The sequence below is a fragment of the Semicossyphus pulcher genome, unplaced genomic scaffold (genome assembly GCF_022749685.1).
Source record: "Semicossyphus pulcher isolate SPU_LCO1_2020_fin unplaced genomic scaffold, fSemPul1.0.p SCAF_1, whole genome shotgun sequence".
Lineage (NCBI taxonomy): Eukaryota > Metazoa > Chordata > Actinopteri > Labriformes > Labridae > Semicossyphus > Semicossyphus pulcher.
Genome location: NW_027211603.1, coordinates 17,739,985 through 17,755,229, shown reverse-complemented (window position 1 = coordinate 17,755,229; position 15,245 = coordinate 17,739,985). Strand labels below are relative to the sequence as shown.

Here is a 15,245-nt window from a genome sequence, read left to right as displayed (position 1 = left end):
ATTAACCAGACCAGCTGCATCTTTAACATTCATCTGAAATCTTTTTTTAATTGTTTTATCCCTTAAGTTCAGAGACATTTTTTTTTGTATGTTTCATTAATGGCACACATAACAGAAAATTAGAGCCAATAAATAGGAACTATTAATTCTACACATGCACACATACCACCTTTAATCAAAGTGTTCAAGAATGATTACACAAAATGACAGACTGCTTCAAGGAATACATAAATAAAAATGTTTATTTCTGGACATCATTTACATACTTTTTATATGAAAGTGTATGGCACATTTGAAAATTTCAGTTTTGTCTTGCTAATTCAATCAAATGTAGTTTTAGTGATAGCTTTTCAGTTTGTGCGAAACAAAATACAATACAATTTCAGTGTTTGACTAAGAGTGTACATAGCCTTATCTTTTGTAAATATATAAAATCAGTGGTATAACAAACTGATGTGACAGGGTGAGCATTAGACTTTAAAAACTTGCCAATAAAAAAATCTATGCATTTATCCGCTTACTGTATATTGCCTATTCAACAAGGTCATATTAATACCTCTCTTAATAAATCTTACAGCTCTTTTCACTCCATCGAGCACTTGAATACATAATTTCTAGCGGACATTTTTAGGTTGAGGTAAGCCTAAAAGATCCTGATGCAGTCCTATGATCATTTAATTAGTAGATAACATTTAAAATATAGCATTTGCTGTTTGAAAAAGCTTCTCTTCTAATTTCCCCTGATGTTGAAAGTTTTAATTCATAAAAAATCTTTCTTATGATGGTTGCAGAAATGGTTTCCAACATGAAGGCACACAATCACCAGTAAAAACACTGTGGGAATTACAACATACATCTGCTACCATCCTGGGGCCTGGATATGAAGCGGGGCTATAGAGGATCTGGCTTAATCTACCTATATACTTTCAAACATGTATAATTCTGTGCTCTACAAGTGAAAAATGCTAAAGTGAGCAGTGCAAGTGTGTTGTTAATTAAAGTTAGTAATGGGAGCATAAAATGAGAGTCTTAAAAACTATTTTAAGATTAAAGACAAAACTTTGGTAGTTGTTGAATCATCACTTTCATATTTAAAGCACACAATTAAAATGCAATTGAGGGAAAAGTGTCTCCTGCATTACATGTCCCCAAAACTGACATTTTAGTGCAAAAGCCAAATCAAAGACGAGTAACACAACAGCATTTACATTTCTTTCTTGAAAGTATGGGAAAATAATTAATTATCATATATCATTGTGTGTTTTTTGTAATGGTCTTTCATACAGACTGGATTACCTGTGTTCCTGAATTACTGCTTAGTTTCTACTTTTGCTTTTCATGACATAATTTTCCCTCTGAGCATTAATGTTTGTATAGTTTTTGGAGGCAAACAAACCGAAATAAGAAATTACACAAATGTTAATAGTCTATCAATGTCATGTTATATGATTAATGTGAGCATCAGTAGTACATCACTAGCTTCCTAAAGGTTCTTAAAATAACGTCCTTAGCAAACTACAATCCCAACAACAAACATGCCTGCAGGTATCACAGACCACATGTTTCTGTTTCTTAATTACAGTGTTAATCCAAGCTAACTTTACAGCGAGTAAAATAATATTCATCAGTGTATTTAAAGCACATCTGGCAGGGCAGCTCATTTTGCTGCTACTTGGGCAGAAAGTTCATACCTAAAATATGATCAGCCGTTACAGCTGATGACTTAAGGTGGACTTTTCAGCTACACATCATAAGAAATAAATATCCCACACTCCAATAACAATGAATTTTTCAAAAGACTTATCCTATGAATTGAAATGAAATGCCCATATTTAAAAGGCACTTAACTCTGAAAAAATAATACAATATATCAGTAATGCACTGGTTTGTGGGTTAATAGAAACAAAAAGTTTTACCTAACTTAAAATACAATACAATACATACAGTATATAACACATATATACTCCCACTGTGAAACTTGGATGCATTCCTATTTTTTCACCACTATTATGGACACAGATATGTCACCAATGTGGCTCATCAATCATTCTAGCATGCACATTTGCCCCTTTCAGGAGCCTCTGAGAGGTCTGGGTTGGTGGGTCCATTAGCTCGGACTGTCCCATCAGGGATCCAGGACTTGTCAACACATCGCTCCATCCGCTTCATGATTAGATCCAGCAGGACGTCCACAGCCTGGTTGACGTCCTGCCCGTTTGCAGCACTTGTCTCAAAGTATGGGATTCTGCATGGAAGAAAAAAAACAGCTACAGTATAGTGTCACAAAATCATTGGGTTAAGAGAGGAAGAGGGCCTTTAAGGTCAAGGCTTGAGATATTGTAGGTTCAACAAAGCCAGGATGGCGTGCTGCATTTAAGGGGACTATTTTTGGCGTAGTTGACAAAACTTGTTGCTCTAGTGAGTAGTGCAACAATGTCTGTGTGATCAGCTCAGAATAACCTTCAAAATTACAATATATCTTTTAGCATCAATTTATTGTTGTTTGGTCTTTTCCTGGCATTTGTTGACATTAAGAAAAATATAGAATACCGTCAGCCTTAATTGTTAAACTAAGTAACATAAATAAAAAAATATGGTAAGAATGGCATAGAGGCTAATGGCTGAGCCTTTCAATTAAAGAGGTCATTAGACACTTTCCAACAGTCACCTCTGAGTAATATGTTGTATTTAATACTTGAAGCCAATGAAAACATTTCAGACTCTATAACATTTGTGTTTTTAGTAAAGGTGTGTCCAGTGGGGTGAGAGCAGGATATTTTACACATGTGCACAAATATTTGCTTTTCGAGGAGGGTGAATTCAGACTGACATTCTGCTGCACAGACTTTGGCACTCAATGCAGCCCCTGCCTTCTTGACAAACATCTGAGGGAGAGGTTCATGTACAGACGGATCAAAGCTGAGACGTACCCGTACTTCTCTGCCAGCTCACGAGCTTCTTCTTCCCTGACTGCTCTCTGATCTGTCAGGTCACATTTGTTTCCACATAGAACGACGTCCGGGCTTTCACAGTACGCGTGAACCTGTAACTGACCTGAAAGATACATTCAGCCACTAGTTATGTTTCAAATTCTGTTAAATGTGTAATACGTTTACTTTTGAGGGACATATCAAGTCCTTAAGAATGTATTATATTCACCTGAAAACATATGATTTAGCAAAGTAGTAGCATTAGCTCAGGTTGTTGCTTAATCACACAATTTTACAGCCTTAAAACCCAGTGGGTTTTTTCATCATTCACAGGAAGTATTTTGGTGGTAAAACAAACATCAGAGAACATACTCATCCAGTTTCTGACGTTGAGGAAACTTTGTTCATTCGTGAGGTCAAACAGAAGAAGGAATCCCATCGCATCTCTGAAGAACGCAGTCGTCAAACTCCGAAACCTGACATAAGAAATGTTATTAACGGATGGTGACGGAGGAAAAGTCACATTTGAAATCAACTGAAGACAAGAGGAAGTAACATGTACCTCTCCTGTCCTGCAGTGTCCCACAGCTGCATGTGGATCTTCTGTCCTTTGCCTGAAGATCCATCTGGACCTGTTGATTTGTATATCTGAGAGACAGCAGAGACATATAAGCTCAAAACGATAACAGATCTAACTAATCTGTTGTAAACAGCCATAAAAGCAAATTAAAAAACATTTACAGTACTGATAACGCTGAGCTTGAATGAAGGAAATTGGAAAAATAGGTTATGTCTCAGTGTAGTTGCACACCTGTCTCCTCCGCAAAATCCATCCCACTACTTTTCCTTTTTTTAAAAGAAGTAATCTAAACAGGCTTGATGAATCTTGTTTTGACGTCTGGCAAAGGTCAGGTCACAAACTACTGTGTGCTCTGATTAACTAGTATTGACGGTGCTAACTTAAGCTGTCTTAAGTGTGTGCAGGTGCATGTAGAGGTGTGGTCAAGAGAGACGGCGCACCATGCCACCAAAAACAACAGAATTAACACTAAAGAAGAGTTGGACTTTATTTAACAGAACTAAACCTAAAGTTATGCGATGCAGCATCCAAAGTTAGACCGAATGTTAGACAATAACTCGACAGATGTGACCAGGGACATGACAAAAAGTGGACAGACAGAGTACAGACTGTGTGTTTGCAGCAGAGCACTAAAATCTGTCATATAACTTCAGTCACTCATGGACCAGGAAAAATTGCGGTATTAAATTTTGTACGCTTAATGGATTCAGACAGGAAATAAGCTCTGGGTTGTTTGAGGACACACAAAGATCTCTTATTGTGCTCTACACATGAAGACTAGTAGCGATACGTACAAAGGTGCCCTGTAAGAGAACGTTTCATAGCAATATTAACTTTAACAACCACACCTGTTAAAAAACGTTTTCATTTTCTGCATCTTTTTCTTTTCATCAGACGTGATGGAAACACTGATTAAAACTACATATACATACATTAAACTACAAATGACATTCAGCCTCTAAATATATATTGTTCTGGATCGTCCAGTACAGCTATGATGATGATTCAGGCTTCATTCCTGGAGCTGGAGGTCAGCAGCCATAAAGATTGAATGCTGGGTAAATATGAACACTGCTCAGCTGTTTGCCAATGGTATGAAGTGTTTATTCTTAAGGAGGGAGCTGCCTGCTGTTCACCAACATTAGTCATTACTCGGACTTCTGTTGCAACATTCATCAGTAGTCTTTTGTTACAGGACTTAATGGCGTGGGAATGCGTTTAAGTCCCTGATTAGGCTGCCGTAAATCCTTGTAGCTCACACATGGACACAGGGTAATGTTACTTTAGAGGGGCAGAGTGTGAAATACATGTGTGCTTCCACTGACGTATTGAATGTAGGGAAATCCCAACAAAACCAATGTTTGCTTACGACAAAACTTTACCACCACAGTCAAAACAGACTGAACTTACCACTCTTTTTTCTCTGAAGTCTATTCCAACTGTAGTGATGAACTTGGAGTTGAACTTGCCATCTGTGTATTGGTAGAGGAAGCTAGTTTTTCCCACACCGGAGTCACCGAGAGCTAGGAATTTGATGAGGTAATCATAGTCCCCATCAGACATAGTGAGTGCTTAGTTTCTGAAACACACAAACAAAACAACTCAATGGACCAACAATCACGCTATTTGGAAAAGCAATAATCTCAAAATTAAGTGGTATTTGTTTTCTTTACCCCAAATGACCCAGTGACAACAACAAGTCATCCGACCACTCGGAAATGAAGGAACCTTTCCAATACATGAACATGTAGATATTTAAAAGGACAAGCCTGGCATTAATGTTCTAATTGCCAACTAATGACCCACATTTCCAGTGAACAAATGTTACCTGTGCAGCCAAATCAGGATGTAGCTCTTTACTAGGGCACTATTGTTGTCGAAACACACATCAATGAGCCACGCGGTTAGACGAGGTCACATACAATAAACATGGGCACTGTAGTGTATTTTGATCAAATTCTTCACACACTGTCAAGCTGCTGTACATACTCACTGGCACACCAACTGTTTATATATCTTGAAAATAGTTCCCAACACATTTTACACCGCTTTTAGTAACATCTTATAAAACTAAAGGGCTTAGATTTATGTCGTTACGTATGTCTTCAGTAGGAACCAATCAGGGGTCAGCAATAATAGTTGCCATTGGAAATATTTAGACCAATTCTTGGTATTTGCCAAAAATAGAAAGTAAATAAATATTTGTTGCATTGGTAGTTAGGGTGGATGACTGGTGACTTCCTAGTTATGTTTTTGAGCAATCAAAACTACAGCAACACTAACATAGAAATTGAGGGTGGACACATTAACATCATTTTATGTCCTGTTTATTTAGCCGACACATTGTATCTTAATTAATCAATAAAATAATAAGGTGAGTAAAAATCCTATCTTCAGTTTTGACAACCAGTAGCTGGCGCCTGGTTGCCAGCCTTGCAGCAATTTGTGTTAAGCACTGCCAATGAGCTTAGGGCAGGTACAGGGAAGCAAAGAGAGAGAGAGACTATATAGTTAGTTTGGATCTTTTCATTAGATTAGCTGACAATAACAAAAGTATAAACTAACACCATCATGGCCCTTCAACATTGTATCGGCAAGAGGGAGAGCCATGAATTTTCAGCTCTTAAGCTGTCTGAATCACTCCCTCGTTCACTCATTCACTACTGTCTATATAAGAGTCTCGCTGTATATTATATGTGGCTCACAGTAAACTAAAGAATCTTTACCTCATTGGATTGAACGTAAGCAGAAAAACATATGAGAACAAGCACACCAGAGTTTTAGCAATCAACTACAAGGCTGTCATCCATCTCCCACGCTCACAGGTGTTAAGCCTCATCTCAGAGGAGGGTGGAGCTACGATAGAAATAAAGAAATGTCGTAAAAGCCGATGGACCAACAAGTTTAATAGCAGGTGGATTTGACCCACCCTAACCCTAACAGGTCTAACAGACGTATCAGGAGAGGGAGGGAGAGGTCAATCAAGTGTGGTTGGAACAGTACACACACACACACACACACATGCACTGAAACAAGGTCTGATCAGGATAAACCAGTGAAAACAAAGGTGTCGCTGGACTAAGGCTGTGTTGGGGCTTTAAGATCCTTCTCCCAAATTCCTAGACTTAATTAGGCAAAACAAGCTTAAATCCTGCTGAATAAACAATAGGATTTTGGTTTTGAGTTCAGTTCAGAGTGAAGGTGATGAAGTTTGAAAGGACCGATTCCCCCGTTCTCCTAATGCAGTTCATTCAACCCACAAATTGGCATTTAGTCTGCCGTCTCGTTTGTTGTCTTTCCAGTCCAACTGGTTGATTCAGCATCACACAATGAACATTTAATTATACCGTAGTGCTCGCTATCAACTTTATATGAGCTCCATCCTCACTTTAATGCAGGTCAACTGAGAACATCTATTAGCATAGAGTGTCAGTTTCACTATGTGGATGTACATGAGGAACATCATGTCCTGCTACAGATGCCAACCTCACCACAAAGGTACATTAGTGCATTGAGTCCATAACACTGGAACACGGATATACACTGCCTGGCCAAAGTCAGACACTCTAATATTTCGCCGCCTTTAGCCTTGATTACGCCACTCATTTGCCGTGCCATCGTTTTGATAAGCTTATGCAATGTCACAACATTTATTTCTGTCCAGAGTTGCATCAATTTTTCACCAGTCAGGTCACTGCGTAAAGTCTTGAGCACATCCCAAAGATGCTCAATGGGGTTGAGGTCTGGACTCTGTGGTGGCCATTGGACAATCTATGTGTGAACGTGACGTCTCACGCTCCCTGAACCACTCTTTCACAATTTGATGAATCGTGGCAACGAGTCGACTCTTTTCCACGACCACAGGATATGTCTTCTGACATGGTTGTTTAAGAAATGAGAAGCTACTCACTGCATCAGTTAGGGTTAAATAACTTGCCAGCTGAAACATATTAATTATTGCAGTAATTTTCCAATGGAAGTTCTCTGACCTATTTGCTTCGTTAAATCCAGGTGGTGACTTTTTTTTGGCCAGGCAGTGTATTATATACAGTACACTTACAAGGAGCTAACTATAAAAAGGGAAGCAAAATTGACGATTAAATAGGCCTAAATAGAAATGTTATTTGTAGGACTGCCTCTAAATAATCGACCACAAATGGTAAATGTTAAACGGACTGTACTTGTAAATCGCTTTTCTAGTCTTTCGACCACCCAGAGCTGCTTTTACATTACATGTAGCAATCACCCATTCACACACACACATTCACACGTTGATGGCAAAGTGCCTATCTCCAATCAGATCTATGCCCATTCATACCCGATGGCTTTGCCAACTTGGGGTTCAGTGTCTTGCCCAAGGACACTTCGACATGTGACTACAGCAGTCAGGGATCGAACCCCCAACCTTCCAATTGAGAGACGACGACTCTACCACTGAGCCACAGCCGCAAAAGTCATAATCAACCAAGTTTTCCTTGGTCAGTTGGTGGCAGAAAAAAATGTTTTAAAATTGTTTTATAAAGCAAATGTTTTACGCAAAGTAACAATGATACGTTATGATCACACAGCAGAACCTTCCTGCTAAAACTAGTTAACAGTAAGCTTAAATAAAGTGCAGGTTTAATCATGCTCTCTTATTTTTGATGCTAGCAAGGGTAAATCTGACGTGAGGAACAATGTTTAACTGTGTTGAAATAAATTCAAGAAGTGTTCATTCTTCTTCCTGGTTGGTTTGACAATTCAGAATCAATAATGTCTTTGTCATTAGCATTGTAATTAACAGGCTGCTCGTCTGGTGCTTGTAAAAATCTATATTTTAAAGTCATATTATCACAGTTTTGTTTTTCTTTGTGATGTAGCACATAGTTAACAATGCTACTAATTCTTCTCAGCCTCAGCCTAGTCAACTGTTGGGTGGTAATATTTGGGGAATATAACGTCTACTAGTAGAGTAGGGGGTATCCCCATATTGGCGCCACATTGTTCGACAATTTCTTTTCAGTTCCATAATCAAAATCAGCTTTACTGGCCAGGTACGTGTACACATACAATGACTTTGAGTCTGGTTTGAAACCTGAGACCTGCTGCTGCTCTTACGTAAATATTGGTAAAACATTTTACTTCAATAAAAACTGTGGAAAACTTTATGAACTTTCTCTGAGTGTTTCTGGGGCGGGGCCTCATTGATTACTTTACAAACGCAACTTTCAACCTCTTCTTGGTCTAGACGGAGAGTTAAACATCATCTCTGACACTTTACCAATATTATGCAAGAGCTTGAAAAGTAGACTTGAACAGTTGATGGTATTGTGGGCTAATGTGTGTAACGTAAGAAGCGGTTCATCCTGCTGACACAGTGACAGGAAGTGACAGAAGGCATTTTAAAACCCTCTCCTTCAACAGCACTCAGGGTTCTGTCTGCTCATACACTATTAGCTCTGTTTTTTCTCTACAGATCAGAAGCTTTTTGCTGTACACATTTTTGTTAAGAGGTACATATTTTACTACACTTACACAATGATAATAGGAAGCAAACCAGGATGTCTCCTGGGTTTTTACTTGACATGGTCGACTAATTTCCGTCAGAACAATTGAAGGGAAAGCGCAGATGTATCATATGACCACCGCGTAGAAAAGTATTCAGACAAGTCCTACATTCTTTCCCCTGTTACCCGCACTGAACCTTTCATCTGCAGCTATAAGCAGCTTAAGGTCTCGTGCAAAATCAGCATCCATGATGAACACAATGTGATGGAGACGGCTGCAACGCGGCGCATTTGGCCATAAACGGTCATAAAAGGCCACAGAGCCCAGAAAAGCTCAGGTGGGATCAGATATCATCAAATACTAAATAATAATAAATGAATTAATTAAAATATTAAAGGACTATTCAAGCTGCCTTTGTTTATATGGTCAAAGTTGTTTAATGTAACCTATGCACAAATCGAATTCTGTTTGCTGCCTGCTGAAGAAATTATGAGTTACCAAACAAATAACTACAATAACTATTGTTTCATCACTGGATTGAGTCACACTGAACTTAATAAATGCTTCCCAGAATTGTAGTTGTGAGTTAACTCACATTTCACAACAACCTGAACATGTTAAATTCTTTATTTCACCACAATGCAAATATTAACTTTTTGTTTGCCCAAAGGAAACTGCACTAGAAAATTACTTGTTTACTATGAGTGTTATTCCAGACAGGTATTCCCTTAAGCATGCCATCGCTAGTGTACTTATTTACATAATTTAAATGTCAATCTTTTTTCATTAGGATGGGATCCTGAATGTTGCATAACTCTTGGCAGGCTGTAGGTCTCTGTCTGCCTCTCTGGCTTGACAATGTATCAGCTCATCCGCAAATCTTATTTAAATCTTTGACAAAAGTATTTGTTAGGGCAACTCAGCAGAGGCTTGATATTTGTGAGGACATGTTTGTCCCCTCACAACTATTTGCTCTTGAGTGAAAATATTCCAAAATAATGAATTGCGTACACTTTAAATGATTTCTTTTAAGGGGCTTATTCTAAGTGGCTGAAGCACATTTTGCCTAACCCCGTCCACAGAGGTACACAGCTTAGCCTCTGTGTTGGTACTCCAGCTAGTTTCATTAAAGAAGAGCAGCGCTTATACGATCATCTACTTAAGGTAGTACATAGTGTATTGTAAGTACCATAATAGCCCACTTCAAACAATACAAAGCATCCCCTTAAAGACTCATAACACACTCTGCATTTGATGAAATAAGCAAGATGTTATACTACTGCAGTATTCAAGATTTTCACATCGTACAAACATAGAGAATCTGACAAACGGTTTCATCATTTCACTGCTTCTGAACTGATTAACAACTGAAAATTCAGTGGTTAGTAAAAGTTGGATCATAAATCTTTACCTACCAACAGTCACAATAGCTAACCTTAGCAACCAATTTCTTCCTAACTTACAATACTGGAATGTATGCATTTTCCTATCATATGTGTAACATTATCAAACAGTGTTGTTAGCTAATAGTGGTTCTATACTAACGTTAGCTGGTGTCTAACGATAACTAATAAGTTATCAAAGATGTAGTTTAAACTTGAAATATACTTTAAGGCCCCACAATGAATTTGTCAGATTCCCTAGATTCACACAATTTGCAAACTGGAATGCAGCAGCAAAACATTTAAACATCTCCCTGAGCGTGACATCTGAGGAAAATGGCCATGATGTGAATATGGTCAGTAGCAAGAGAAACTGTTAACATGCAGTATGACTCTGAAAACTCAGAAAACTCACAGCATCCTGCCACCGTTCATGACACCAATTTCCTCTTCACTTCAATTCAAAAGTTCCACTTATCGGCTCTGCAGACTTACTGGCCACCCATTCTACCTTTATGAAGGTTATAATGTTCAGTTTTTGTTTTCGCTTTTGAAAAAAGATCCAGTTGAATGGTTTTTCGGAGGTTTTTGTAGTGCGTAGTGTAATACAGTCCCTCGCCTACAGGTTCTATATTCCTGAGCTGTTTATCGAGATTACTTTTAATATGTGAACCTAATAAGCTGGGATTTGCTTGTCCTCATTGGACCGTTTACACAGCACAGACATTTTGATTTGACGTAGCAGGGTAAACAGGTGTAATTAATAAAAGTAATAATGGCTGCAACACATTTAGATGAGGGTCCTGGTCCTGTGAATGTTGCCTATCTGGAATGGCAGCAGGGACGAATAAAGGATCATCCTTCATGTTTAACATGTTTACTTTTCTGAATGTGTGGAAAGGGTCTATTTTTGTAGATTTTTTGCTACCCATGTTACGGCATTATCATTGAAAACCCTGACAGAAAAACCTTGACTCAGTGTAGGATTTCTGCATCAGTGAAAACAGGTCACAGAAGTGACACAGCTAAACCACACTGCTGGAGATGAAGATTGTGTCAGCAAATTCTGCAGACTATTATCAGGCTAATCAGAAAACAACTTATTGAGCCCCAATGAAACACATACTGCCTCGTTTTAATAAGTGCATGTTAATAAATACAGAAAGAGCTACTAAAATGAAATGTTCATGCATGTTATTTCTTGTACACAAAAGTGTGCTATAAACTAAACTTGCCATACTGCGCTTCCCAGTCATATCACTGCTGTGAAAAGGAAGCTAGCTCTGAAGGCAGAGTATGATCTTCCGTTGTGTTGGGCAAGAAAACTGAGTGCAGACAATCAGAGAGAACATCAGGTCCTATTGCAGCCTTACATCAACCTTACTGAAACAACAGTGTCCCTACTTTGCTTCCTCTATACCGACCTCTGTAAATACAACATATTGACGCTAATAGTGGTCTTCTTCATGTATTAACTTTCCTTGATTACATTTTATGAGTTTGAAATCATTCAAGTTAAGCTAATTCGGTTTAAGATAAAGCAACATTGGTAAGTCTCATGTTTCCCACAAAACTTTAAACATACAGTAAACTACGAGATTTGGGCGTCACATAATACAGTAGCTCTTCAGTCGAACGTTCCTCACATGCGGCAGTAAAACAGCCGTCTGAAAACGAAGTGTGTCACCCAATTTAAAAGGATTAATCATGGATTTATCTTCAGATTAATGAACAAAACAACTGCAGTTCTTTCTCGTACCGCTGCAGCACTTGATGTTCCTCCAGCACCAGCGCTGCCGTTTCAAGTATTTGGTGGCCTTTAAAGAACTAGCTAAGCTAACTGTCATCATGGATTTCAAGCCTTTAGTTGCAGTCTAGCTGTTTCCAGGAATTAATATGGCATTGCAAAATGTAAGCACAGAGGATGTTATGGATGAGGACACATTTGGCTTACTAGGATATTCATATGTATATTAAGACACTGTATACAGAAGAATAAATGCAGTGGAGCAACTATGCTCATGCACAGTGCATCCTGGTACATGTAGGCACTGCCAGCACAACTTACTGGTGTCAGAAAAGAAAGGATGTTGTCTAGTGCTGCACCAACAGCAGTATATAGCAGACGATTTAATTTATTTCAGACAATATCAGGTAAATGATCGTGCAACAAAAATGTCAGTTAGCAGTGTTTTTTGACCAATTTTATCTATATTCTTTCTATAGCATCAGAGTGGTACTCGGTATTGGTCAATACTCAGGATTGGTATCAGGAAAGAAAAAGTTGTCTCTGAACATCTCTGCTAAGAAAAATTTAGAATTCTTCTAATACCAAATCTCTTATCTGAACACAGTCTGTTAGCTGGTATAACTGTACAATTATACTGAAAGAGGAAGTGTATTCAGTGTGGATACGTCATGTCTGACTTTTCCCAGATCCATTTATTAAGATCATTATCCTGCCAATGACCAATCGGCGTATCAAATCAGTGAAACCACTATCACCAACCCGTAAAGGCAGGGAACAGCCTGGGAAAAGCTTCATGCACACCAACTGACAATTCATTTCTGTTAATATAATTCTTCACTGATTTGTTTTGTACAAGAGTATGCAACACTTCTAAATGTAAAATCTAGTAGTATTGTAGATACATGATACATTATACTGCAGAAACTCCGTGCTTACTAAGCAAATAATGTGTGAGAAACAGGTCCCCACAGAGCATCTTTACTCTAGTGGCCCTGCGGGCATTCATATTAGAAACTAAATAAAACTGTCACGGTCTCCTTTTAAAAATCTGTTAATTACATATGAATTAGAAAGAAAATAACCTGTGTTGCACCTGATTTCGTAAATAAAACCCATATCTGTATTGGCTGATATGAGTGGAAGAAAATACTGGTATTGTCATTCATCAAGTCTAGGAATGACACATTTAATCTGGACACAAAACTACACCACATTTTTGACAGCTACTGAGAGAGAGCTAGAGGTGCTGTTTAGGTTGATGAAATATTCAAGTGATTGAACTGGACATTGTAGTCATGATTTTTTTATTGCATTTCTGATCAATTCTGATTTTGTGATTGTTTTGGATATTTTATGTCATGCATCTTATATTTAATGTTAATTGTCTGCAAGTCTGCAGTTTGTTAATATTTCTGTATATTTTGGAAAGCACCGTAGGCTTTCCTATTTTGGTCAACTTTGAATAAAGTACAGTTTTCCCACAGTCTCAGAGCTGTATCTTAATATGTGTTGGCATTTCCTTCTGAAGTAGGAGTATCTGTGCTTGCCAGACAAGCACTACCACCCATGCAGACCAGCAAACAAAAAGCGGCTTTAATCACTTGTCAGGGAGAAGTGGAGGACCCACCCTGGGCAACTGTCCAAAACTGAGGCCAGCAGCTCCTCGGGAAAATCCGGATATACACATACCATAAACTTGAAAGGGTGCAGAACAAGTGGGGCACTATAATGATGTGTGCTCCAAATAAAATTCAATGATTAGATTAGGGCTTCATGCATCCTTGAAATGTCTGGCTGCCGATGATGGAAGCTATCAGTCCTTAAAATACCATGGGAGGATTTAATACAGTGTGAGGCACATTAGGACTAAGACGTAAACAAATAAACACGATAAAGTGAAACAAATAGAAAATGTAATGACCCTCAGCTGGTCCTCATGAGTCACTGGTTGTCAAACTGATTTTTTAAGGCAAGATAGTAGTAGCCCCGCTTTTACTTGAGTCGGATCCTGCCAAGGAAACTTCAGAGGATGCCAACTTCTCAGCTTCCTCTGTCAGACATATTGCAGCATATGGGTCCAAACATGCCTGAGCGCTGTGATAAACGTTAATAACTTGTAATCCTGCTTGGTAGTCCTGCTTGGAGAAACCCTTTTTTTCTACTCGGTTAAACAGTGGTGATAGTCGGTTATAGTCATTGAGCAAGTTTGGAAAAAGCTAACACTTCTGAGAAGAGGATAAGGCAGGTGTAACAATGTTTTGTAACGCTTTTTAGTTGTGTGGATTTGACAAGCAGTTAGTAGGCAGGCAATCTGTTACCAATTCATATAGTCAAATTATTGAACTTGAAGTTAAAAGAAAAGTTTGTATCCTCTCGCTAACTCCTGACAGATGCTACTGACTTATTTTTTCGACTGACATTTCCTGGAAACACACTCAAAGTACTCACCAGCCCCGGGGCGTAGCTGCTGCGCACTGTGTCGAGGTGTTAAATTAAGTTGGAGGTGACCGCTGAAGCCTTTTCCGAAAGGTGAATAAATAAATGTTTTACTTTCTTCGTCGCCTCTGAGCCATTAGTTGACATGAGAACAGCTTCTCAAACACTGAACACCACTTTACTCTACGTGTGGGTGTCGTGCTGTGTAGAAACAGCTCCTCCCTACGGAGCACACTGCAATGAGGAGTACTACTGTTAGCTAACTGTAGGGGAAACTCCGGCCGTTACTAAACCTGACAACCAGAACATAACTACGTAAAGTACATTTATTTTACACTGCTGAAATACTCGAGTTATTTTACCTCATACTCAATTAGAGACCCTCTAGAGACCCTTGCACCCTCTGTTCCACTGCGTTTGTCTGACTGCTAGCTACCAGAAGTGGTAAAAAATAACAATCAGCTAAGCATATTTACTCATGAGCCTCGGGTAATTGTACTTTAAGTGAGTATTATCATTTTAACTGTACTACATTTCAGAGGGAAATATTGTACTTAAATACTGTAGGAACTTTATACAATTAAAGTAGCTTAGAAATAGTACCTAAGGGAAAAAAAGACTTAAGACTGATGTATTTTTTCTTTTAAACTTAGCTTTGGAAGTAAAAGTTATATAATGGC

General features: G+C 38.5%; 1 protein-coding gene across 1 annotated transcript; it reads right to left on the bottom strand.

The window, feature by feature from the left end:
- Positions 1–215: 215 nt before the first annotated feature.
- rab27a (RAB27A, member RAS oncogene family) lies at positions 216–14,779 on the bottom strand. The gene is made up of 6 exons (XM_069657817.1): positions 14,578–14,779; positions 4,921–5,089; positions 3,493–3,578; positions 3,303–3,406; positions 2,931–3,054; positions 216–2,245 (listed from the first exon to the last, which is right to left on the bottom strand). Exons 2-6 carry the CDS (start codon positions 5,071–5,073, stop codon positions 2,050–2,052), a joined length of 663 nt encoding a protein of 220 aa, XP_069513918.1. The 5' UTR covers positions 5,074–5,089; positions 14,578–14,779; the 3' UTR covers positions 216–2,049.
- Between the last annotated feature and the right edge of the window lie 466 nt (positions 14,780–15,245).